At 45.3% G+C, this 26,360-nt stretch overlaps 1 protein-coding gene across 4 annotated transcripts in view; it reads left to right on the forward strand.

The window, feature by feature from the left end:
* Positions 1-23,114, forward strand: part of KCNK12 (potassium two pore domain channel subfamily K member 12) — a 134,090-nt gene extending 110,976 nt beyond the window's left edge. For 2 of the 4 annotated variants that reach the window (XM_083175283.1, XM_083175284.1), the window contains 2 exons: positions 7,532-8,423; positions 22,552-23,110. In XM_083175283.1, the coding sequence (XP_083031409.1) occupies positions 7,532-8,423; positions 22,552-22,603 (944 nt within the window). In that variant the 3' untranslated portion in view covers positions 22,604-23,110. Of the gene's footprint in view, positions 1-7,531; positions 10,918-22,551 lie in introns of those variants that run through there. The other 2 variants (XM_083175286.1, XM_083175285.1) reach the window with 2 other exon arrangements.
* Positions 23,115-26,360: the final 3,246 nt, after the last annotated feature.

Below are 26,360 nucleotides of genomic sequence, written 5' to 3' on the forward strand. Positions count from 1 at the left end.
AATTACTCACCCAAATCTAATTCTCTCTGCACATGTTACATCTGCCCCCCTGCAGTGCACATGGTTTTGTCCATCTAAGAAGGATTTTGTCAGAAAGAATGAACCAAAATAAGGCCCTTAGTGTTTTTAAAGTGTTGTTATTAATAAATTTGTAAATTTGTATCTTGAACCGCGTATTGTTTTTCTTAAAACAGCCAGCGCTGGCACACTATTTTTTTTTTTTTTTTTTATATCCCCACAGAGACACTACCTAAAGGGGACCCCTGACAAAAGGCAAGGCAGCTCTGCAACTTAACTGCAGCAAGAAACATCCATTAAACATTGCTCACCCCCCAGAGCACCTCACTCCTCCACCATACAAAACTCAACAGACTGGGCTACCACTTGCCGCACAACACCTACTGTTCCAGCACGCCCGACGCATGGAGGTGCCCTGAGCCTATATTATAGAGCACCCACACTAAGGGTAATGCCCATCACGAGCGTGACAGACGCTTGAAGATGTAATGCAGGCCCAGGCCACGTAGGGGGGACCATGCGCAGAACCACAGAATGATGTAATATTAGCTGGGCAGGGGGCCACACATGAACACACAGAACTTTTCCACATGACAAAAAGACGCCGTAATGCACCAGCGGTGAAGACCTCATCGAGACCGACACAAACCCAAGCTTTCTGCTCACTGTTCGGCACACCAGTCCCCGACTCCGACCCACCGACATCGGTGACCCACCTACACGCCCCTAAGGAGCAAACCAGCGTCCCTCTGTCGCCCCCTCCCCTGACCTCTGAGCTGGACCCTATAATGGAGAAACCTGACCTCAACACAATTCTTGCTAAGTTGCAGGCGATTCCAACACGCCAGGAAATGCAACAAGACTTACTTTCTACTGAACAAAGGCTCCAAGAATCCATGCTGGTCCACATCACAACACTTAAAGCAGACATCAAACACGTGGACAATAGAGTGGTCCTCTTAGAGGAACAGTGCGAAGACGCAGACTCCGGCTCTCCGACCTCCATGACCTGGTTTCGCGCCAGTCTAGGGCGCTGTTGGAGATGGGCCGCAGACTGGATGACGTGGATAATAGAGGCCGAAGAAATAACCTGAGGGTCCGGGGGGTCCCAGAAGAAATTTTGCCCCCAAATATTGAAGCCGCCCTGACAAAAATATTCAACGAACTCTTAGATTCCAATCCAGAATACCAGATAGTATTTGACAGAGCACATCGAGCTCTGCGACCAAAAGGTGCTACCTCGGAGAAGCCTCGGGACATCATTTGCAGGCTCCACTACTACCAAGAAAAAGAGGAAATCCTCAGAGCTGCAAGGCGCTCACCAGATATCACTTTCAATGGCCACAGCATTCAAATATACCAGGACCTCTCCTGGTCGACCCTCCAACAGAGGCGTTTGCTCCATCCCATCACGGATGAGCTCAAGAAACACAATATTAGATTCCGCTGGGGATTCCCCCTAAATATACAGGTCACCCACAAGGGAACGTCCGTCAGCCTTCAAGATCCAGAGGGAGTGGAGGACTTCTGCAAGACCCTAGGACTCTCCACCCCCCTACTCCCCAACTGGCTTGACCCGGCTGAGTTGTCTGCCCCGCCCGGGCCAAGGAGGAACAATTGGCAGACGGTCCAGAGAGACAAGAGGAAACCCCCGACGAAGAAGCAGGTCGTAGACCGAGTTACTGGAGGGGAAGAGCACCCGAGTTCGCAACCAGGGGCCCCTGCTGCTTCCGTCGATGACACGTGAATATACCACCCCCTTCTGAGTGACTTTTATACTCCTGCACTTAGGTGCCTATTACAGTTTTGATAGTTAATGTTGAATGTCTTAGTATTAGAGTTGGTGATGGAGACAGCAGCCTCCATTTAGTACTAGAGGAAATACTGAAGATAACTGCTTCTACCAAAGGCTTTACTGACGAAACAAGTAGACGCCCCAACACCTGCTTAGTGAGAGAAATAGTAAAGTTACGTTTTCACTCAATATGTGCTTACTCCCAAGCGCAAAGTGACCAAAGGAGGTCCCTCCGGCGCCGGTGGTTGATAGCCCTGGTTCAAGGCACTTAAGTTAGATTGGTTCATGTTCTGGCATCCTATGCCCATATACTTTGATGTTTATTCGTTTAGTAGCTAAATTTGTGTGGTTCGCTTTGGTTCCCCCGGAACCCCCTCGCTCTGCTGTACACTTGTAGAACGTGGGACGCCAAAAGCCTCCCACGTCTAGAAATGCAGTTCTTTAGTTAAACTAGAGTATGATTCCTGTTTACGCATTATAATCTGTTCACCATACCCCCTTATTCCCCTATGTGTTTTCCCTGCCCCCCCCTTTGCCCCCCCCCCCCCCCCCTCCCCCCAATGTCCCAAGAGACATGGTCCGCTGAGCCCAGAACAGCATGGTTATAGAAATAATGGCTAGTTTAAAAATAATTTCCTTAAATGCTAAGGGGCTGAATATCCCCGAGAAGAGATCCAAGCTCCTTCACTCAATGCACACGGAAAAAGCAGACGTAGTGTTCTTTCAAGAGACCCACTTTAAGAAAGGTTCGGCACCAAAGTTATCCTCCCGCCACTTCCCGACAGGCTACTTCAATGACTATTCTGAGACCAAATCTAAGGGGGTGGCAATTCTATTCTCTAAAAACATCCATCTATCTGATATATCGGAAACCCACATAGGAGACGGTAGGGGGATCCTAGTAAAAGCCACCATTGCCAACCAAATCTTTACTTTTATCAACCTATACCTCCCAAACAAGGGCCAGATACGCTTCCTCAAGGAAGCATTGGAGCTTGTCGAGAATACGATAGAAGGAGTACTGGTGACGGGAGGGGACTTTAATTGGGCTATCGAACCCACCATGGACACAACAAACCCCCATACCAACTCCCCTAATAGAGACCTAAGACGATTTAGAACCATACTACACGACTTCCAATTAATTGACTCGTGGAGATTACTCCACCCAAAAGACAGAGACTATACGTTTTACTCGCACCCCCATAACTCTTATTCACGAATAGACTACCTCTGTCTGGGCCATAGGTCGTTAGACCTAATGGTTGACGCCTCAATTGGCCAGATTGTGGGCTCGGACCATGCGCCAATTACCCTAACCCTGACGCTTCTAAACCCTCCGACACGCCACTGGAATTGGCGCTTTAACGAGCAATTTCTTAGAGATGACAATTCCAGAAATCAGATATCAGCAGCCATTGACGACTACATAGCCACCAATGTGACAGAAGACGTTTCACCTGTCACCCTATGGGAGGCACACAAATGTGTGCTTCGAGGTAAATGCATCCAAATAGGCTCCCACCTAAAAAAGAAAAAAGCAGAGCGTAGAGAGGCACTCCTCATTAAAATAAAAGATCTTGAAACACGGCATAAATCCTCCTTAACCCCTGACGTTTTCCTGGAGCTGCAAGAAGCAAGGATGTCCCTAAATAGCCTTCTAAATGAGAACACACGTAGAGCCTTCCGCAGATGCAGACACAAATTTCATAGATGGGGCAACAAACCTGGGAAACAACTAGCGAGGGCGCTAAGGGCCCAGAGATCCTTAACATACATTAAAGAAATGAAAGATTCCTCGGGTAGACTGTGCGCTACGAACACCCAGATAGCTGATATTTTCCACGAATATTACTCCACCCTATATAATCTTTCTTCAGAAACACACACTAGAGATCCACTAGCGCACGAGCGGGACATTAAAGAATACCTGAGAGAGATCCAGTTCCCCACTCTCCCTTCGGAGCTAACCTCAGCCCTAAACGACCCATTTACAGAAACAGAGCTAGCACTGGCCCTAAAATCCACCCCGTCGGGCAAGAGCCCTGGACCTGATGGGTTCACAATTACGTATTACAAAGCATTCCAAGATAAATTGTTACCCCTCCTCCTGCGAGCATGTAATGCAGTCTCCCAAGAAACACCCTTCTCTAATCAATCGCTTAACGCACATATCACAGTCATACCAAAAGATAGTAAAGACCCAGCACTCCCCTCCAGTTACCGCCCAATCTCCCTCCTCAATGTGGACGTCAAGCTGTTCGCGAAACTACTCGCGAACCGCTTGGCCTCTTTAGTCCCACTGGTGGTACACCAGGACCAAGTGGGATTTGTGCGCGGGAGGGAGGCGAGGGACAATTCCATCCGGGTCTTTGACTTGATTGCCCATGCACAATCCTCAAACACCCCTACCATGCTCCTTTCCACAGACGCCGAGAAGGCTTTCGACAGAGTGGACTGGAAATTTATGGAGATGGCCCTGCGTCACATGGGACTAGAAGATCGGTTCCTACAAAAAATCTTAGCTCTCTACAAATCGCCTATGGCCCAAATAAGAATCAATGGACTCCTGTCCAAACAGGTCACCATCTCCAACGGGACGAGACAGGGATGCCCGCTGTCCCCACTGATATATGTCATCTGCATGGAGGCATTGGCCAGGGCGATTAGACGAAACCCAAATATAAGTGGTCTGACAGTAGGGAAAATCAACCACAGACTAGCTTTGTTTGCAGATGACCTTCTGGCAATTATAACAAACCCTGTAGTCACTCTCCCGAACCTTATGGCAGAGTTCTCTCGCTATGGGAAACTATCCAACTTTAAAATAAATTATGCGAAGTCTACCGCACTGAATATTTCACTACCGAACAACACCAAGGAAGCATTGAGCTCCCAATTCCCCTTTCCCTGGAGCCCTACCCATATCAAATACCTGGGCATTTCCATTCCGGTATCTCTTAAGTCAACAATATCCCTCAACTATACCCCCCTACTAAGGTCCATCCGCAGAGAAATGTCGCAATGGGCGACTCAGAGATTCTCATGGCTAGGGAGGATGAACATCATAAAAATGAACGTCCTTCCCAGGTTTCTCTATCTCTTCCAAACAATTCCACTAAAACTACCGGCGCAATATATAGGAGAAGCCCAAAAGGCAATCAGCCGATTTGTATGGGGAGGTAAAAGACCCAGGTTTAGGCATTGCTATCTATATCATAGAAAAACTAAGGGAGGCCAACAGCTACCTATGCTGCTGGCATATTATCAGGCTTCGGTACTACACAGAGTACTGGACTGGTCGAGAGCCGACACATGCTTCAAACAATGGGTCGACCTTGAGACACATTCTTCGGCCCTGAGTCTTAAGGTGGTCCCGTGGCTCCACACCATACCCCGCACAAGACACCCCACAGTTGAACCCACTCTGACTCTATGGAAAACTATCCGATACAGACTTGGCCTCTCCTCCCCTGACTCTCTTCTTCTCCCCTTTATCAATAACCCGGAATTTCCACCGGGGGCATCTGGGAGATTAGCAACAAACTGGCAGCAAAAAGGTCTGACCAGGGTGATAAATTTATTGTCGGGGGGAGATGTCAGGTCTTTCTCGGACTTGATGTCAGAGAGGGAACTGCCTCAAACAGACTCCTGGTTCTACTTTTAAGTGTGCCACTACATTCAGTCAAAAAGAACCGCTCTTGCCCTAAAAAAAAATCCTACCCCATTTGAAGTGCTGTGCTCCCACACCTCGGACCCCACCCATGTGATCTTCACGATTTACAAAGTTGTTCTTCACAACCACTTCCCTGACCTCCCCTCTTTTTGCAAAGCATGGGACCAGGATCTTGTGCCTAAAGGTATCACAATAAACTGGGAAAAGCACTGTGACGTCATGGCACAGTGCTCTACGAGTCTAGAGGTGGTGGAGACACAGTACAAATTATTGACCAGATGGTACAGATGCCCTCCCCTAATCCACAAATTTTATCCGTCGGTCTCCCCCCTGTGCTGGCGTTGTAACTCCCAAAGAGGTACCCTGATTCACATATGGTGGGACTGCCCTAAAATCACCCCCTTTTGGGACACAATAATTCAGCTATCCTCAACCATACTGGGATTCCAAACCCCCGACAAACCCGATTTCTGGCTCCTCTCCCACACAAACATACCCATGGCAAAATACAAGCGGTCACTAATAAAACACTTAAACAACGCAGCAAGGGCGGTGATCCCTGTCCACTGGAGGTCCGTAGACCCTCCCACTATTTGGGAATGGTTCCAGAGAATTGATTTTTACTGTGCTATGGAGGACATCTATCACTCTGCCCTAGATAAGCAATCAGACTACGCCGCCACATGGCTACCCTGGCTAGAATTTAAATTAACAGCAACATACAAAAACCAGGCCCCATCTATCCCACAGTAGGCTCTGACGCAGACCTAGAAGTAAATTTTTAGCGCGACCAACACGGCTTGGATCAACGGACCTACTAGAATTGTTTCAATTGACCGAATTGACGACGGACACATACCCCTCCCCCCCCCTCCCCCATTACTTTCCTCCCTCACGCTCCCCCTTGTATTGTCTACTCCCCCCCCCAAATATGTACTGCGGTTAAATTGAAATAGCAAAAGGTAAAGGAAAAAAAGAAAAAAGTCTGATTGTTAATAATAGAACTGTTTATTACATATTTTGCTCTCTTGTGTAATTTATACCTATAAATGTACATTGAGCTGTAATGACTTTTGTTTCTATGCTGTTACAATCACCCTATCTTTGTAGTAACATCACAATTGTATGTATCGTTTCTTATTATTTGAAAAACCCAAAATAAAGAATATATATATAAAAAAAAGAGACTGATCACATGACCGGGACTAAGCCAACTCCTAAGCCTCTATATCTAATTATTGCCAGCTTGTATGTGTTAAATGTTGTATGTTTTGTTTGTCCTTTTTTATATACTTTTTTATTATGAAGTGCACTTCTAGAAATATGTTATTATTTATCTATTTTGAGATACAAACATTTATGCATTGATTTCAACTAAATACAGCTGCGCCTCTTTAATTAGCACCAACGACTTTGGCCGATGTTGCTATTCCCTCTTTCGATTATTATTATTGTTTATTTATATGGCGCCACAAGGGTTCCGCAGACAATACATAGATGAGCAAAGAACAATACAAGAAAATAGAGATTTACAGTACAAATGCAAATTAGGACAAGTACATGGTAAATAAAAAAGACAGTTGCAACAGTGGACACTGACGTAATATTAACAGGGTCAGAGCTATATTCTTTGAAAAGCACATGAGGAGAGAGGGCCCTGCTTGTTAGAGCTTACATTCTAAAGGGAAGGGGCAGACAAAAAGGGGTGATACTGTAGGGATAGTATTTCGCATACACCTCCCCTTGCATGGGTCTGAGGGGATTTGTCAACTGGTGGCCGGGGAGGGGGGGGGGGGGGCTTGCTAGGTAGCGATTGTACACTGCCTTATGAGCCGATCTGTGCACCAGAATATTAACTACCTCCCACACTTTTTAACCATGCCATGATAAAATTTGCCGATTATGGTGTCAGCTAGGCAGAATCAAAAATGAGTTGATTTCATTTAAATTTTGAAAATAAATTAAATCTTAAATCCATCTATGAAAACGTATTGCAACTTTCACTGATTTCCACTAAGTAATTACTTCTTCTATTCTCTTAGGTTTCGGAATGACCACGCCAGTCACTGTCGCAGGAAAGGTCTTCCTCATCTTCTACGGTCTCTTTGGATGTGCTGGAACCATATTGTTTTTTAACTTGTTTCTGGAAAGGATAATATCCCTTTTGGCATTTGTTATGAAAGCGTGCCATGAAAGACGACTTCGGCGGAACGGGCTTCTACCCCCAACTGTCCGCAGAGGGTCGTCCATCTCTGAAGTCGACAGCCTTGTTGGGTGGAAGCCATCAGTCTACCACGTCATGCTTATTTTGGGTATTTTTGCGATTACCCTCTCTTGCTGTGCATCAGCCATGTACACCCCAGTGGAAGGGTGGAACTACGTTGACTCCTTGTATTATTGTTTTGTCACCTTTAGCACCATTGGATTTGGAGATTTGGTAAGCAGCCAAAATGCAGAGTACAAATATCAGGGATTATACAGGTTTGGAAATTTCATGTTTATACTATTGGGAGTTTGTTGCATTTACTCACTTTTTAATGTCATATCGATTGTAATCAAGCAAGTTCTAAACTGGATTCTAAAAAAATGTAGGTGCCGATGCTGTAATAAGTGCCAAAAAACTAATACCCGCCTGGGACGCCGCAATGCCATCACCCCCGGAGCCCGCTTTCGTAGGAATCAACTATCAATGGAGCATGATGGGAATTATGACAGTGACACAGAAGGCAGGAGATTGTCCGGGGAGATGATCTCGATGAGAGACCTCACAGCATCCAACAAAGTATCTCTTGCCATATTACAAAAACAGTTATCTGAAACAGCCAATGGTTACCCTAGAACTGTTTGCATCAATACAAGACAAAATGGCTTCTCAGGAGGTGTCGGAGCTTTAGCCATCATGAACAATAGGTTGGCAGAAACAAGTGATTCTAGGTAGAGTCTTTTCAAATTTCTAAAATTTCTGTATATTTTTTTAATACAAAAGCTGTCAAACCGTCACAGTAAATTTCCTGGAAACCTACGCGCCCAGCCACACATTCTGTTTACATTTTTTTAGCCCGTTGCCATTGTCATCTGTTCACATCTCATGTATACTGTACAAGAAAAAGAGTCATTTTATTCTTCTCGGGCAAATGTCATGTTTATGTCCTTTACCTAAATTGACAATGAGAAACGAGCCCACTCTGTTTCCAAAATCTTTGTAATATTCTACAATCTGCATTAGCCTTACTGCGGCTATTTTGCAGGTTTCTTAGCACGGGCGATACAAACAAACAAAAAATTTGGGGCTGTTTTGGGGAGAATTGCAACAAAAATTGAGGCTTTGTTTGCACATGCACTTCGTACCACAAAGCCCCAGTTGGGAAATATGAGTCAAGCCAACACATAAATTGAATGATGATGGTGTGCAATTTTATCTCAAAACAATTCTTTTATACGTATTTTATATTTCAGGGCTATTACATTTTTTCGCAGATTCCAAATAAATGAAATAAATAAAACAAAGCTATCTCTGCTTTTGTGAAATTCTAGAGTGTTGTGAAATAACTTGAGATAAAATCCAGCACTTGGGGAAAATGTAGCCGGCCCGCAAAAACCGAACTGCTGTTGAGTGAATTAAACAATCCAAAAATTGAATTTCAAAAATTCCAAGATTAAGGAGTAAATTTACTAAGGCTTCTAAAAATTAAATCTGATTTCTAGAAGCTTTAGTAAAATTACCCCCAAGTCGGTTTTGTAGCAAGGCACTTAAATGTAATTCTAGCGGAAGAGTATTATAGTTTGCAAGGGGGTGCCAAAAACCCTACCACTGGCCCTGGCTCTGCCTAATGGGAGTAGCGGAAGGGGGGGGGGCGGATTAGTTGGCAGAGGGAAATCAGTTCCACCTCTCCAGGACCACTTTAAGCCCTGGACTCATCCATATAAATTCCACCCTTTTCTTTATTAGACCACCCAATGCATACTTACCATACAATGACATTGATTTTGCCATCCTCTCCACTTATGCAAACTTTCACGTAATATATATTTTATAATATTCACACCATTGGGCAGATGCAGAAGTTCCTTAACTCCTGGAATTGAGTATTTAAACCCAATCATATTATCACATACCCCCAGCAGTAACATTTATTGTCACAATAACATTTTTGTTGTGGGCAAAAGCAAAGAGGTCTTTTGAACCAAGAGCGTGGCCATGGCCTCTTCACGTGCCGCCGGGTAAGTTAAGGTAGACACTTATTTTGTCTCTTTCATGGTATATATATATATATATATATATACAGTAGGGCTGAATGTAACAGCGTCTGAGTTCAGTGGTCGTGTGAGTTGCCGGCCAAACCCAGACTTTTTTTTAAAGGGGCAATCATTTATAACTTAAGGCATGGTTTTGCCATCTAAATGATTGCCCCTTTAAAATAAACGTCCTGGCGACCAATGTTCCCTCTAATTTTACAAAGGCTGTGTGCGGCAAAAGATTTTGGCTGTGCAACTTTGGAAGGAAATTAAAATTTTTGTGTGTTAACTTTACTTCAAAATGATATTAAACATTTAAACATTCAAAACACAGCACACAATGTAGTTAATGGGTGAAACACACATTAATTGAGTCCACAACTGCAAAAAGGGACCACTGCTGCTTTGTGCACTCTGTTGTAATGTCTGTGCGCACGGTCGTCGAGTTGTGTGCGCGCGCACGTGCTCATAGCTTAGAGGGAACACTGCTGGCGACCCGCACGGCTGCTGAACTTGGATGCTATTTCATCTGGCCCATAGTCTTAATACAACACTTGTATATCAAATGCTCATATCCATATGTTTGGCGCAGCAAAGGTTTAGAAGCTTCTTTTTAAATATTTTTGTTCTCATTAACATTGCAATTTATTCAGCAAATGATGGCATTCCTGTACACAGCATACTGTGATAGCAAATAAAGGGAAAATTGTACTCAGCCTTGTAGGGACATAAGATGGACACATATAAACTACCAACCTACAAGCTCCCAACTGCCATGGTACAGGCTGTATTTGAAAATGACAGTTAGGAGCTGTCTGGTTGGTACTTTATTTCCATCCATGTTATCGCTCTTCAAGGCTTTGTACATAGAGCCAAAAATCTCCTAATTTGAATCTATTTTATTTTAATCATAAATTATACAATAATATTTTTTTGTACAAGGTGAAGGTGCTTCTATTAAACAGTAAAAGAAGAGGTCCCACCAATGACAGCTGTGGGAATATTTGGGAAGTCCCTATGAGACTTTCACAGTCTCTGAACAGAGCCCTATTCCAGGGTTGCCGACTTTGAGATTCTCCTCTCCGGGAGAAGCCCGGAGAGGAGAGTTTCAGCAGCCGCTCAGGGGGCAGGGCTTACGAGTGACATCACTAAGCCCCGCCCCCATGTTGTTAAAGCAGCTAATTCATTGATCTCCGTGGAGGGGGCGGAGCTAAAATGACGCGATTGTGCCGTTTTAGCTCCGCCCCCTCCTCTGAGACCCGAGGATTGCGGCATTTTAATGCCGCAATCCGGGGGTCCCCCCTGAATCCGGGAGGGTTGCCCACCCTTCCGGGGTCCGGGAGGGGGTACCCGATTTTCGGGAGACTCCCGGAAATTCCGGGAGGGTCGGCAACCCTGCCCTATTCACAGTTGTTTCCATCAGACTGGAAGCTAATGCTGAACAGCCTTTGTCAGATGTATCCTTGAGGTTGAGGACTGGACCAGTTCAAAAAACAGACTTTTTTAATTTTTAAATTTTTTTTGCCACTCCAGTATGGATTTTGCTGTATACTAAGAGACTTTGTGATACTTGGTTACATTAGTTCCCCCAAGTCTCAGGGAGTATGGGATTTTCTTGGTTTTTTTTTTCAGCCGACATGTGCCGACAGGCGGTATCTCATACCCTACCATCCACTAGGGCGTGGTGGGAGAATAAAATAGTGTGCCGAGCGCATGGATTTTTGTCCCAAATGTCGACATAGTCAACATGGACACCGTCCAAGTCTACCCCGTCCCCTCGCATGGCTCGCTGTGCTCACCATGCTCCGGGCACGGTGCCTCGATACCCTCAGCACACTGTTTAATTCTCCCACCACGGCGTAGTGAATGGTAGGGTATCATGTTGGCTCAAAAATAACCATGAAAAACTCATGCCGACCTTTTTACCGTCAACCTTCCCATGGAGGGACTCTAACATCAGCAGCGACCTCCCCCCCCCCCCAAAGCCACCGCAGCGATGAGTAAGTCTAGACTTATTTGGCGCTGCAAACACGGGGAAACTTCGATGGTAAGTGCAAATGGTTTCCCCCGTGAAAATCCGCAGATCTGAATCAGGCCCATCCTCTTCTTGGTGACTTCCGTAAAATGCTCCCAGATGCTTACTTGGAAGGAACGCCTGTTCCCGGGCCGTACAAATCTCTGCTATAATGTTTTCCATCTCTTTATGGCCGTTCTCTAGGGGATGTTAAACCCCTTTATATTCTGCTTACATCCTTCCTTTGGTGTTTTTCAATAACCCTTTCTTGTGTTTGCTTTGACAGTTCTTTAATCTTAATAATGAAGCTCTTGTAAAACGCACTAAACGACTGTGATACATCTGACTTTTAAATCGATTGAAACACTTTAATAGTAAACAGATTGACCTCGGTAGAGATCTGATTGGTTCATGGTTTACTTATGTGAATACTAATGCAATTAATGATCATTTAATGCAATTAATTATCATATGTTTTTGTGTGTGATTAAGAAAAATCTTTAGTTTTTTTTGTTGTTTTATTGACATTTCGGAGTATTTTGTGTTGACCGTTGAAACAAATTCCCAGATAAATCCAATTTGATTCTTTGATACAAAATACAAGAATTGAAAAAAATTGTCAAAGGGGGGAATGAATGGCCTCCAGTTTGGTAAGACAGTAATTAGGTTGACCCCTATATGGTCAAAATGCATGTCAACAGGGTTCAAAGGTGGACCTTTAAAAGGTAGACCATGGGTAAGGGTGGGGCCTCCCCAGTATGTCTCCTTTAATAGGAGTGACACCAATGTATGGCCACTGCAGGCCGCAAGGGAAGCCAGCATCTCCGGGGATGCAAGCCACGCCCCTGGAGTTCTGAAAATGGCCACGTCTCCTTTTCATCCGTGACATGGGGTGACAATACAGAGTGCTCCTGGTGACGACTCTGGGTCAATGGGTAATAAAGGTCGACATGGTCAACATGACGGGGATCCACACACAAAAAACATAGATGTAAGTTTTGTTTTACTTATTTGGGGTGTCATGTTGTATATTTAACCTATCATTAATATTTACTGTATATGAGATAAAGACGCTGTCCCAAAGGTTAAAATGTTCTATCTCACCAGTAGAGGTGGTGGACTCAGTTTCACCCCGTTCCCCCTCACTTTAACCTGGGGAGTAGCGCGGCTAACAATGATACGCACTCTTCCAGGTGGCAGATCTTTAGTTGGGGGAAGGACACAGGGGACAAATGGAGAAACTGGAGACAATGGAGGAAGTGACCAGGAGCCCGGCGGCAAGTGACTCCATTGTCTCTGGGAGTTCTGCCCCTGTATATATATATCTTAGGTAAAAAAAGAGCAGAACCATCAGGTTGTTGTACACTATCCATGGCAGTAACTAATGTGGTTCTCCGTGATCGATGGCAAAAGTATTCATCAGGTTCAGAAACCATCGATGGTCATCCCTACATACCTACCACTGCATTCCCCTGGTGGGCCCTTCATGTCCCATTATGACACGCAAGTGGGAAGGAACATGATACGATGCATACATAGTCATTATTTATCCAAGACAGGACAGGTTTTCATTATCTCGGAATACCTCCTACAGAACACTTGCCGACCACGCACGGCTTGTCACGTACCCATTGTTCTGTACATGTCAGCCAATCGCTTTATTGTACAAAACAACGCTGTAATTAATTTTGCATGAATAACAATTTCCAGTACAGCTGGCGAAAACACAAAATCATCTCAAGGAAAAATGTTTTATCGTTGTCACACGGGAAAAGTTTATTCGTTTATTAAACCAATACTACAGAAAACATAAATATATCACTTTATAACTGGGATAAGGGTCATTATTGTATGTAGGGCCGCTTCAGCCAAATCTTGGCTTTTATTGGTGGATTGATGTCATGAGAATTTCTCCCAAAAGTACTGTAGGTACCGTATGGGATTTCCAATTTGGGGACCCAAAACGATCTGAGAGCCAGAGAAGAAACAATGGGTGACATTTAATGGGATGCAATTTTTTTTATTTTTTGGGGCAAAAACTGCCGTTTTCGCACTTTTTCCCAAAATTGCATAATTAATGTGATGCATTTCGCACAAATCGCACATTTTTGCCGCAAAATCGCACATTCTGGTGACGATTTTTAGTAACGCCCGAACTCACATCCAGATGTTTTCCCATTATAAAGTATACAAATCGCATAGTTAATGAGATGCGAATTCAGGAAAATGTTACTAAAAATCGCCACACATGCAGACCAGGTTCTGACAGGCCAATTTGACTGAACCATGCACAGATCATTGAGATCTGTGCATGGTTCTGTCTTAAAAAATGTGTAAAAGAGCCCTGGAATCATTGAGCCAGACCTGGTTTTAGAAATATGGAGGACAAAAAGCGTAGGCGTCCCCCGTATTTCTAAAACCAGCTGCGGACTCTTGGACCGGTCCTGGTTCCAATAATACGGGTGACAAAAAAATTGGGGGTCCCCCATATTTTGAAACCAGCACCGAGCTCCAACAGCCCGTTGTCATGCCACAGCCGGGGGACACTTTTTAAATAAGGTCCCCCGGCCGTACCATGAGCACCGTGGCTCGTCAGCCTTGGACAGGGTACCTGGGGGAGTGAGGACCCCCCCCAATAAAGGCATCCCCCCCCAGGCTACACCCATCCAGGGCTGAAGCCCGGGGCTGTCATCAGCGTCCGTGGGCTGTGGACATTGGCCTGATATGGTTAAATCATCCATGTTTGGTCCTGGTTTCAAAATACAGGGGACCCCCGGTTTTTTTGTGCCTCATATTTTTGGAACCAGGACTGGTGCAAGAGTCCGGGCTGGTTTCAGAAATACGGGGGACCCCAATGCTTTTTGTCCCCTGTATTTTTGGAACCGGGGCTGGTTATGCTCAGGAAGGGGGACCTTTTTTAAAAAAAAAAATAAATTGAACACAAAATTGCATATGTCCTCAAATTCGCCCATTTTCATGACTAAAAATGAGAGATGTGCAGGTTCTGATTTACTCTGATTTACTCTGATTTCAAAGCAGTATCTTATTGGCGATCAACTGTCAACAACTGTCATGTGATTTGGGATAGCCAATAAGATCCAGCTTTGAAATCAGAGTAAATCAGAACCTGCACATCTCTACTAAAAATAGCATTTTCATGACTAGAAATCGGACTTTATGACAATTTATCGCCGCAAATTTGCATCTCATTAAATATGCGCAGTCCAGGGAAAAAATATGCGATTTTAAAAAGTGATCATGTTCGATTTTGGAAAGCGACTAAAAATCTAATCCTATTAAATGTCACCCAATTTCTTTTCAATCCTGATACTCACCAATAATGTCATACACAGACATAGAAGGGGATTTACTAAGCAGTGGAGAGTGATAATGTGGAGAGAGATTAAATACCAGCCAATCAGCTACTAACATTCATGTTACTGGCTGTGTCTGGAGCTGATTGGTTGGTAGTTTATCCATATCCCACTTCATCACCTTACATACTTCCTTCGTGTTGTGTGGAAACAAGAAACCTGCTGCAACATATACGGTACAGTCATTTATTTCTTTGGACTTTGAGCTTTCACAGACATACTGTATAGCAACGGTCAGTTACTGTAGCAACCGCTAAAATATATTCTGACTAATAGAGTTCGGACAAAAAGGGAGCAACAGCACCAATATTATATTACTTTCTTTTTATTATTATTACAGTTTTATTATTATTCCATTTTTAACCAGTCACTGCAATCAATTCCACTCCACCAGTAAATATTACAGTCACTGGCTAACACACTGACATCAGTACTATCATTTTAATAACCATATCAAGTTGCTAAACCAAGAAATAAGAATTTGAAATAGAATCAGTCACCCTATGCCTATCCCCCCCCTGAAACTCCAAGGAGACAGCTCCTGGTGGGGGTAATTTTTTCCCCCAAAATGCTAACAAAGAGAAAAGATTTTGTAACAAAAACTTCTGGCACCAATAATAAGAATGATGTATGGAGCCGGCGTTCCCGGGAAGGGTCCCCCCAGGGGCTATTGGAAATGCTGAGATGTAAGTTTTCCCCACTGAATGCTTTGCCGTATTGATTAGCCTTCCTTTAAGGGCTCTTGGAAGACTAATATTGTCTTGAATGCGTTATGGAGAGGACATAAAAGCAATATGATGGAGTAATTTCACTGATGTATGATCTGCACGTAATACAATGTACATTAGCATAATAATGCAAAGCATAGGAGCGAGGGTGGAAGTGGCCTTGGTAGGCAGGACAGCTGGCGTTCTAAATGATTTATATTGGAGGTGACGGGAAAGGTGTAAGTATAATGGGAGCATTCATACAGTACTAGTTTCAGTAAGAACTATATACTGCATAAGGCATTGTATAAGTGTGCCACCCTCAGCGGTCAAGGGGTGCGGACCATCAGTAATTAGGCGACAGTGTCTGGGTTTACCACAAAAGATTAACATGCGAAAGCGTAAATCTCGGAGGTAATGGAGTCATCTGCCGCCGGGCTCCTGCTCCTGAGGGGGCACCTATCTTACTCTGCAAGTTTGAAACTGTTAATGAAAAGCGGTCAATATCGCTTCTGTGGCTGACTCCCCCTCCCAGCGGGACCCTAGACCTCACACTCACTATTCTAAATATACCCTGTATTAGAAGTAAACCTGTTCAACTTGAAGCGGTTACCTTACTGATTGAGATATTTGCTGCTACATAGGACTCGTTTGTGTATTCTAGGTATTTGAAGTTACTACACTGCATAGCTCTGCCTAATAGTAATGTTTTTGAACTAACAGTTAGTGTCAGAATCTGTATATGTACAAATAGCTCTACAAATAGCTCTATCAGTGCGGTGTCTGCCTCCAGTGAGACGGGTCACAGGTTCTAATCCTGGGTGTGACCATTTGTAAATCTCACTGTATCCTGCTGTCAGGGCCGCCGACAGGGGGGTGCCAGGGGTACAAATGTCCCGGGCCCCCAGCATCTGGAGGGCAGCCCGGGCAGCTGCCCACATTGGCACGGCAACCCCCCCCCCACGCACCCATGCCCCCACCCAGCGGCCAGGCTTGCACAATACACAGTGCAGCCTGCAGAGCGCCGAGCCTAGGATACAGAGGAGCTCGGCGCTCTGCAGGCTGCACTGTGTAGTGAGTTCTCCGAGTCCCAGGTGAAGATGCTGCTGCACCGCCGACACCACCGCTGGTAAGTAATTGAGGGGGAGGCGGGGTGCCGCCGCGCGAGGGGGGGGTGCCGCTGGGGGCCCGGGCTGAAGGTCAGTCCCGGGCCCCAACATTACTAGTGGCGGCCCTGCCTGCTGTAATTCTATTGTGAAGAAAGCCATGTTGGGGTAAAATGTGGTTAAACAACGTGACACCCTAAAATGTAAAAGAGTGTTGACTTTTTTGTGTTTATCAGTTTCATGTTGACCTGTGTCGATCTTTTGTTCCTGTTGACCTTATAAAGTGTCTACCTTTTTACTGTCGACCTACTGATCCTGTCAACCTTTTTGAGCCTGTCATCCAAGTACATGCTGACCATGGATTTTTGGGTTGGTAACCTGCGCCCTGAATCTTAATTTGTTTGGTTTGCAGCCGCACTCACGGATCACTGTCTCCGTTAGGTTCATGGAATTTGAGGGGGTTAGTGCTGCGCTCTACCTATGTTTGATTTGCACAATGACGTGAAAGCTACAAGATGTAAATCTCATACACTTTTTATATGAAATTCCTTAATTGTAGTAATTGTTAACTGACATTAATTGCATGCAATTAGCAGTATGTACATCAGGCTTGATAAACATAAACATGGCAAAATTGAATACAATAAACTTCTGCTTGGGTGAATTATATCAATATGTTTACAAAATTAGAAATGATGCTTTGGGGCAATTGAATAATTACCGATATGTTTAAATCTCAAACAGAAACAAACAAAAAAAAAAAACACGAAAAAAAAAAAAGAATCAGAAGATGGAGTGTAAAAACAAATGTTGTAACACTAGATTTGATTGTCCTGTCAAGTTCGGCACGCCAGTGCCGGTTTGCCGGTGTACGTCTCCTAAAGTAAAAGTTCCTTAGTTATCAGTCCGTCTTAGAGCGACGTCCCTCTTTTTGATGATTTTTACAGTGTCTTATTAAAATTTGTTTGTTAAATAGCTTCAGGTACCTCTTTATTTTTCAGTTTTCCGGATCAGGTACTCACGGGTACTCTGTGTATTTTTGGGTCCCGGACTCTTGGGGCCGCGTGCGCCGTCTGTTTGCTACGGGGAGCTGTGTGTATCACGCAGCCTCCCGTGCAGCAGAGATCGGCCGGACGTTGCTCCTTGTCTGTCGGTGGTTACGGAGTTCACGGCTTCGGATTTTGTAATCACCCGTTTAGCGGTCCTGCAATCCACTTTGCCGCTTCCCCTTCTCCGTACTCACCTCTTGTAGGGACTTCCTGCTTGGCGATCTTCCTCCGGTTGTCTTACAGTGTGTACACACCGCCTGCCGTTGCTGTGCAGTTCTCTGTAGCTGTTCCCAATGTCTGTCTGGTTGCTGAACCAATATTTAGGGATGTTCACCAACGCGTTTCGGTGTAAAGACTTCTTCTAGGGAGCTGTATACTGGTGTTTCTGGCTGTGTTTGAATAGCCCTCCACTCTGTGCTGTGCCCCTTCTCATTGGTTCACATGAAACTTCTCTGATTGGTTCTTAGGGTTGAGTGTATGAGATTTACATCTTGTAGCTTTCACGTCATTGGGCAAATCAAACAAAGGTAGAGGCGCAGCACTAACCCCCTCAAATTACATGCTGACCATGTCGGGTTGACTGTTGACCTACAATTGGTCGACAACATGATCCACAACCCTAATAACTGTAACTTGCATTGGGGATCTAGGGGGCGAATCCGCAGCTTTGCTTGTTCACCAAACCTGCTGGGCGAGTGCCGCCCCAGCCCCCCCCCCAGCCCCCCCCCCCCCCCATCGCAGAGTGTGTTTAACATAAACATCCATTCGCATGCTGCGGGGAACACCCACATCTTTTGATGGTCGCAAACCGGTGTTCCCATATGGTAATGAGACAGGCCGGCGTCCCACGCCCCTCTCCCGGCGAACAGATTGTTTGCTGTGGGTGCACGCACCATGCGTCTGCAAAATGTGCAGAAATGCATCTGCGCATGCGAACGCACAGGGATGCGAGTCAATCTGAATAAGGGCCCTAGGCTGTAGGTGTGTATCTGATCATTACATACATATGTCTTCATAACCGCCAACTTCTGAAGAGCAAAAACAGGTACAAATTCGGAAAGGGGGTGTGGCCATGGGAAAAGGGGGTGTGGTTATTATACTTACAATGGGCAGCTGGAGACCCAAATAAAGTTACAGGCCATTAAAAAAAAAAAACGGTACTGTACCTGCCAAAGCGTTACAGTCGGAGGGTATGTGTCTTGTCATTCCCAGTGTACAGCAGCCTACAGATCTTGCTTTCTTCCACAGATGACATACAACACATGCCCCCTGTGTCTGACTTCCGAAACTCCAAGTGTGCAGGGAAATGAACGCTATTTGTGCCATGTCACAAAGATTTATAATAGATATATTCCAGTGATAGCTTTTTGATTAAGTCAGCAGACTTACAATAATTAACAGTCAGCCAGGCATCTCAGTTCATGCAAATGAGGCCCTCTCTGAGCTGGTAGGTGTCAACATGCTTCTAATTAGTTCACATCTTATTTAAGTCTTGAATATTTATGAAACAGAATTGTTGTTTCAACAACAAAAACTGCCACAATTTGTTTCTGAAACACCGAAGTAAGCGGAGAGCCATTTACTGCTCCCACAGAGGCGGAACTACCATTGCTGCAACTGGTGCAGAGTACTGGGGCTCTGGGGACTAAGGGGCCCTCTGCTGCCCCTGTCACCCTCTGTTTTTTTCCTGTTGCAATCTGTTTTCCCTGCCCCTTCCTGTTACCCTCTGCCTCTCTGTCACACCCTGCCTCCCCCTGCCCCTTCCTGTTACCCTCTGCTTCTCCCTGTCACACCCTGCCTCTTCCTGTCATGCCCTGCCTCTCTCTGTCACACCCTGCCTCCCCCTGCCCCTTCCTGTTACCCTCTGCCTCTCCCTCTCACCCCCTGCTTCCCCTTGCCCCTTCCTGTTTCCCTCAGCTTCTCCCTGTCACACCCTTCCTCTCCCTGTCACACCCTTTCTCCCCTTGTCCCTTCCTGTTACACTCAACCTCTCCCTGTCACACTTTGCCTTTCCCTGACACCCACTGCCATGTTGTATACAGTATATGTGAACTTGGCTTGGGATGGAGGAGGGTGGCCCAAATTATATTTTTGCACCTGGATCCCCACAAGTTCCGCCACTGGTTTCCCATACAAATGTGTTGGTGTATCTGCAGTATTTTAACAAAATTCAAGAGATCTGACTTTATTATCAATAAAGAGGGTTCCAGGCATTGGATAGTCAAATGTAAATTTACTAAGATAGGAGTTTATTGAAGATGGGATGTTGGCAGGCAAAACGAGCCACCTTGTCCGAATAATGATAAGCAAATCGATCCTTGCGAGGGTGCACCCTATAATAAATTATAATAGTTACATATGAAGAAACTTGCAAAATGACACCCAAAAAGAAAAAAAAAAACACTTGCGTCCACCATTCCTGTGTCAACCTTTTCACCATATGCGGTTGATCTATTTCCTGTCTGTTTACTGTAGAACCATTAAACCCCACCTCATTGTAGAACGTAATGATACTCTGCATTATACAACAACAGCCACATTATAACAGTACGTGAGGAAGATATGAGGACAGGAAGCCGCGATGTAATCTGTACCGGCTGCACATGCGTTAATAACACACCCTTCATAAGGCGCGGCCGGTGTATATGCATTTCTTTTGTATTCCAAAGTGAGTGGCGTTGCATGGACACTTTAGGCATATGCATTGGGGAAAACATTTCCAGTTGGAGCTGGTGCCAAGGGCGGGAAGTGGACAAGTGGAGCATATACCCATAGCAAGCAGCCAATCAGCTTCTACCTATGATTTTATGCAATATACTCGATGATGCTACCTGGAAGCTGATTGGATGTTATGATACATTTTACCAGAGCAGGTGGGATTTGAAAAGTGGCTGGTGGGCAGCTCATTCTCATACCAACTGCATAGGCTGGAGCATACTTACATTCGCTCCCAGAATGACCGGGAATCTCCCGGAAATCGGGTGGTGCTCCCGGCCCGCTGGAACAGTGGGCAAGTCTCCCGGTGGTGAGTGACATGAGCTCACCCGGCGAGTGAGCCACCGTAGCCACGCCCCCACTGTACAATACTGTTGCCATTGGATAGTGGGGGTGTGTGGCCATGCAGTCACCCCCCCTGTACAACCACTTTTGCCACATCACACCAAGACACAGAGGCAGAACTCTGGGAGGCAATGGAGTCATCTACCGCTGGGCTCCTGCTCCCAAGGGGGCACCTCTCCTCCCCTGCACATTGGAATCACTTAACTGAAAGTCGTTGATAATGCTTAAGTGGCTGACTCCCCCGCCTAGCAGGACCATAGATGTCACGCTGTCTTAATTTTAAACATAATATACATAACATGTATTTATCTAAGGTGGTTTGTGTGTGTGTGTGTGGGGGGGGGGGGGGGGGGGGGCGGTACCAATATTATATTTCCTCCGGGCAACTGGGACGAACTTACGCCACTGCCAAGACACCACCCCTTATGTTAATATACTTCAAAATGAAGTATCAGGTACAATTTTCTTTGGTCAATATTTGTTATTTTTATCATTTATGTTTATCCTTTTGGATGGCTTTCATTATTACAGTGAGCTATGCTGTACAGAAGGCGAAACGGTCATTGGGTCACCAGCATATTGGTCGAAAGTCATTAGGTCGACATGGATTCGGTCAGTAGGGTCATTATGTCGATGCAAGCATTATGCCGACATGGGGGTAGATTGACAGTCAAAAGGTCGACATGGGTTTTAAAAAAAAAATGAACCGACATGTGCCGACAGGCATTATTTCATGTCCTACCATCCACTAGGGAATGGTGGGAGAATAAAATAGTGTGCCTGAAGCATGGTGAGCGCAGCAAGCCACGGTGCTACCTTTCAATGTCCATGTTGACTGTGTCGACATTCGGGACAAAAAAATTGTGAAAAACCCCATATCGACCTTTTAAATGTTGTCCAACTCCCATGTCGACCGAATTCTTGTGTCAACCTAATGACCCTGTTGACCTACAGTCATGTCGACCTTCCTGCATGTTGACCTTAATGCATGTCGACCAACATCCTGGTTACCTGATGATCTATACCCATACAGAAAATCTAGAGCTGGACTGAACATAGCACATATCAGAGGCGTAACCTTTGGGAGGCATTGGAGTCATCTGCCACCGGGCTCCTGCTCTCAAGGGGGCACCACTCCTCCTCTGTGAGTTTGAAACAACTAAAAGCCATCAGTATCGCTTCTGTGGCGAACTCCCCCTCCCAACAAGTGTCTCACCCTGTATTATGAGCCCATAACTTACTGCAGACAGACACCTTACTAACTGAGCTATTTGGGGGCACCAATATATCTCTTGCCTCCGGGCAACTGGGACAAACTTACGCCACTGGCACATATACTGGGATTGGAGAGAGAACTGTAACACCGGCCTTACTCAGCAATGCATGCTGTTATAAAAAGCAATACCTGCAAAATGTTATGAAGTACCAGAAATGTGCGTAAAAAGTATACGCTCAAAAACTCTAGAACATAACAAGACATAAAACCAGAATCATACTGTATTTCTTTGTGTAACAGGTATTCAAGCAGCAAGAACCAGTGCTTTGGACATCCTACCACTCGAAACTGAATGCAATTTTTATTTAATTTCCTATTTTGTGCATTTATTACTATTATTATTCTTTTTTTGTTATAATGAAAGATGTCAAAATGACATAAAAAAATAAAAAACTATTGTAATGCTAGACATGGATTCCATATTCAGGTGTATATTATCTTACTACCGGCATGTGAAAGCACAACATATCATTTTTAATATCTGCAATGCTCTTTTTGTATATTTTTTTAAGAAAATCTTTACTTGAGGTATAAAGGGAACATGTACAAAAGCCAGAATATTTTTTTTTTTCTTCTCCAAACTGCATCGTCCTTTTGTTATCCGCCTATGTACAAAAACCTGGTTTGTCTCCTTTTTGTTGTGTTTGCTGATCACAAAGTGCTTGATGGAATGAATATGCAATTTAGAGAATGCTAATTAAACTGTTGGTTATTATTTTATGCATGATTACAACATATTGCTGTAAAAGTGCTAATTACCAAGATGCGAAAAGAAAAAAGGATAAAAAATGATATTTGTAACAAAAAACCTGTGCAAGTGTACTGTTTTACTGGCTAACTTTCCGGTGGTTTTCATCGCATGTTGGGAAAACCGTCAAGTATGATTGAACGATGTTTGTGTGTGTGTGCGCGTGTGTGTGTGTGTGTGTGTGTGTGTGTGTGTGCGTGTATGGATGTTCCACGATAACTCTTGAACACTTTAACTAATCGTCTTCAAACTTTGCACACTACCTTATCATCTTAAGAGACAAACCAAGTTTGAAGATGGGTTTATATTTCCAAGGCACGCCATCAGTCCCCCCACAGGAAAAAAAACACATTAGCTCCCCACAGGAAATAAAATGGTATTTGTTTCCTAACACGGCGCCCATCTCGTTGATTGTATGCCTTAAGTTTAAGGCACTTAAGGCATACAATCAACGCGATGGATCCGATTTTGTGTCAAATACCAGCTAATTTGCTGGTGAAAGACAAAATCGGGTTGATTGCGTCCATCGCGGCCCCTAATAAGGGGTCGCGATGCGACCGACACGATCAATGGCATTTTCCCATAGGGAACAATGTTAAATTATTTTTAAAGTGAAAATTGGGTTGATCGCGTCGGTCGCGGGCCATTATAATGGCCCGCGATGCGATCAACGCGATCAACCCGATTTTACATAGGTGACAATGTGAAATGGGCCAATATGGCCCATTTCACATTGAATATGGTTAAAAAGTATGTTTACTGCCCCCCCATTGTTAACGCCACCCCACTATTGACACCAACTCGAAGCGTGGCGAGCGCAGCGAGCCCGCGTGGGGCGGCGGTACGCGTCCTCCGACCTTTTCATACCCCTACTATCCACGTCAGCGTGGAGTTGAGTTTATATAGTGTGGCGAGCCCGAAGCGTGGCGAGCGGACGTGGATACCTGTGAAGCCTGCGAGGGGACGCGGATACCTGTGAAGCCCGCCAGGGGACGCGGATACCTGTGAAGGTATCCGCATCCCCTCGCCACGCTTCGGGCTCGGTGGCTCGCTGCACTCGCCACACTATATAAAATCAACTCCACGCCGACGTGGATAGTAGGGGTATGAAAAGGTCGGAGGACGCGTACCGCCGCACCTCGCGGGCTCGCTGCGCTCGCCATGCTTCGGGTTGGCGTCAATAGTGGGGTGGCGTTAACAATGGTGGGGGGGGGCATTTGAAACATGAGGGGGGGTTTGGTATTAAAACGGGGGGTTTTGGGGCTTTTTACATTGAAATTAATGTACAATCGGGTCTCAGGGACCATTTTACATTGATTCCAATGTAAAAATCGGGTCGATCGCATCGCATGCGATTTGGTTGTCATGCGATGCGATCAACCTGATTTTTCCGACCCGATGGATACAATCAAAAGCCATGCTAGGAAACAAGTACCAAAAAAATTAGCCCATTGGTTCCCATATGAAAAAAAAACAATCACATTGGTACCCACAGGATGGCTTATGCTGATTCCTTGGTAATTGATCTGTATAGTGCTGCCGATCCCTGGTGAATCCATCCAGCACATATATATGGTTACCGATAACACCCCCCCCCCCCCCCCTCCACCACTGTTTCCCAGTAAATTGGATTATAAACTTTTCTTTATATGCAGATGTGTCCCATAAACAAATGTCTCACATCCAATTGTGAAATCTAGCAGTAACTTTGTCACTTCGAGTTGAATAAGATGCGAGACTGAAGCCATAGTGCGTGAGGACACATCTACACAAGTTTGCCAGAGCCTCACATTACTGGTATGTGCTGTATGGAGTCTTTGCGGCTTTTCCTATATAAAGCCCTGAACACACTATTTATTTATTATTTATTACCAGTTATCTATATAGCGCCCACATATTCTGCAGCGCTGTACAGAGAATATTCAAACCAGTCCCTGCCCCAGTGGAGCTTACAATCTATATTCCCTACCACATGTACACGCAACACACAGACATTCTAGGGTTAATTTTGTTGGGAGCCAATTAATCTAAGAGTATATTTTTGGATTGTGGAAGGGAACTGGAGTGCCCAGAGGAAACCCACACAAGCACAGGGATAATATACAAACTCCGCACAGTTGAAGCCATGGTGGGAATCAATCCCATGACCTCAGTGCTGTGAGGCAGTAATGCTAACCATTACACCATCTGAGCAATATCGTTCACTACATCGTCTAGTGTTTACATTCAATATCGTTACTGATGTGCGCTCCTGCGCTTCGCTAACAATGATTGATGCAGGGCCGGTGCAAGGCACCGGAGCGCCCCAGGCGAGTCGGGGTGGGGGCGCCCCGGTGCCGGGGGGGGGGGGTGTACCTGTCCTGCGGCTGTGTATATAAAGCTTGCGGCGGCAGCGGGGGGTCCCTGCAGTCAAGAAATAATGAGCGCTATCCGCCTATCTACGCGGAAGCGCTTCTGTTGTGAAAACACTGTCCGCACGGCGCACGCTGATTGGCTGAATCTCAGCCAATCAGCGTGCGCCCAGTGTTTCCACAACAGAAGCGCTTCCGCATAGCCCGGCGGATAACGCTCATTATTTCTTGACTGCAGGGACCTGCCGCTGCCGCCGCCGCCGCCGCAAGCTTTATATACACAGCCGCAGGACAGGTACCCCCGCGGCACGGGGGGGGGGGGGCGAAATGCCGCCCTCCAGTGGCCGGCGCCCTAGGCAAATGCCTAGATTTGCCTAGTGGTGGCGCCGGCCCTGGATTGATGCCTGCTAAACATGCGGGTCAATTTAATTATATAAAGCCAAATGACCTGCATATTTAACAGATCCTGGTGATGTCGCTGAACGATGTCGATGGCCGATATCATTCAGTGTGCACGCACAATATCGTCCGGGTCGGTTAGTGTGTATGGGGCTACTCCTCTGCTCCCCCATCACATGCCAGGAAGCAGGAAGAACACTTCCCCCCACAAGATAAGCACAATCATCTCCTGAAATGGGTTGTTCTGCAGTCAGTATTCTGATGCTGTGGATATGATGTTCTACCTCACAGCTGGAGGCCGCCAGATACACCAGCTGCCAGGAACGGTATAATACGGTATAATACAGGAGCGCTGCCGCCGCCGGAGACCTGAGTCAGACGCACTTTACAAATTAAGTCTTTAGCAGAATCAGTAGCTCTAACAGACTTCCGAGGAGATTTCCCAAAGCTTGGAGATAGCACGGAGAGATATATAACGGTCTATGTCCATTTGCAAAAATGTGCCCTGTGATCAGGACTGAATTAGGCCCCTCTGCTCAATATTCTGGTGG

This window comes from Crinia signifera, chromosome 3 (genome assembly GCF_055691185.1).
Source record: "Crinia signifera chromosome 3, ASM5569118v1, whole genome shotgun sequence".
NCBI lineage: Eukaryota > Metazoa > Chordata > Amphibia > Anura > Myobatrachidae > Crinia > Crinia signifera.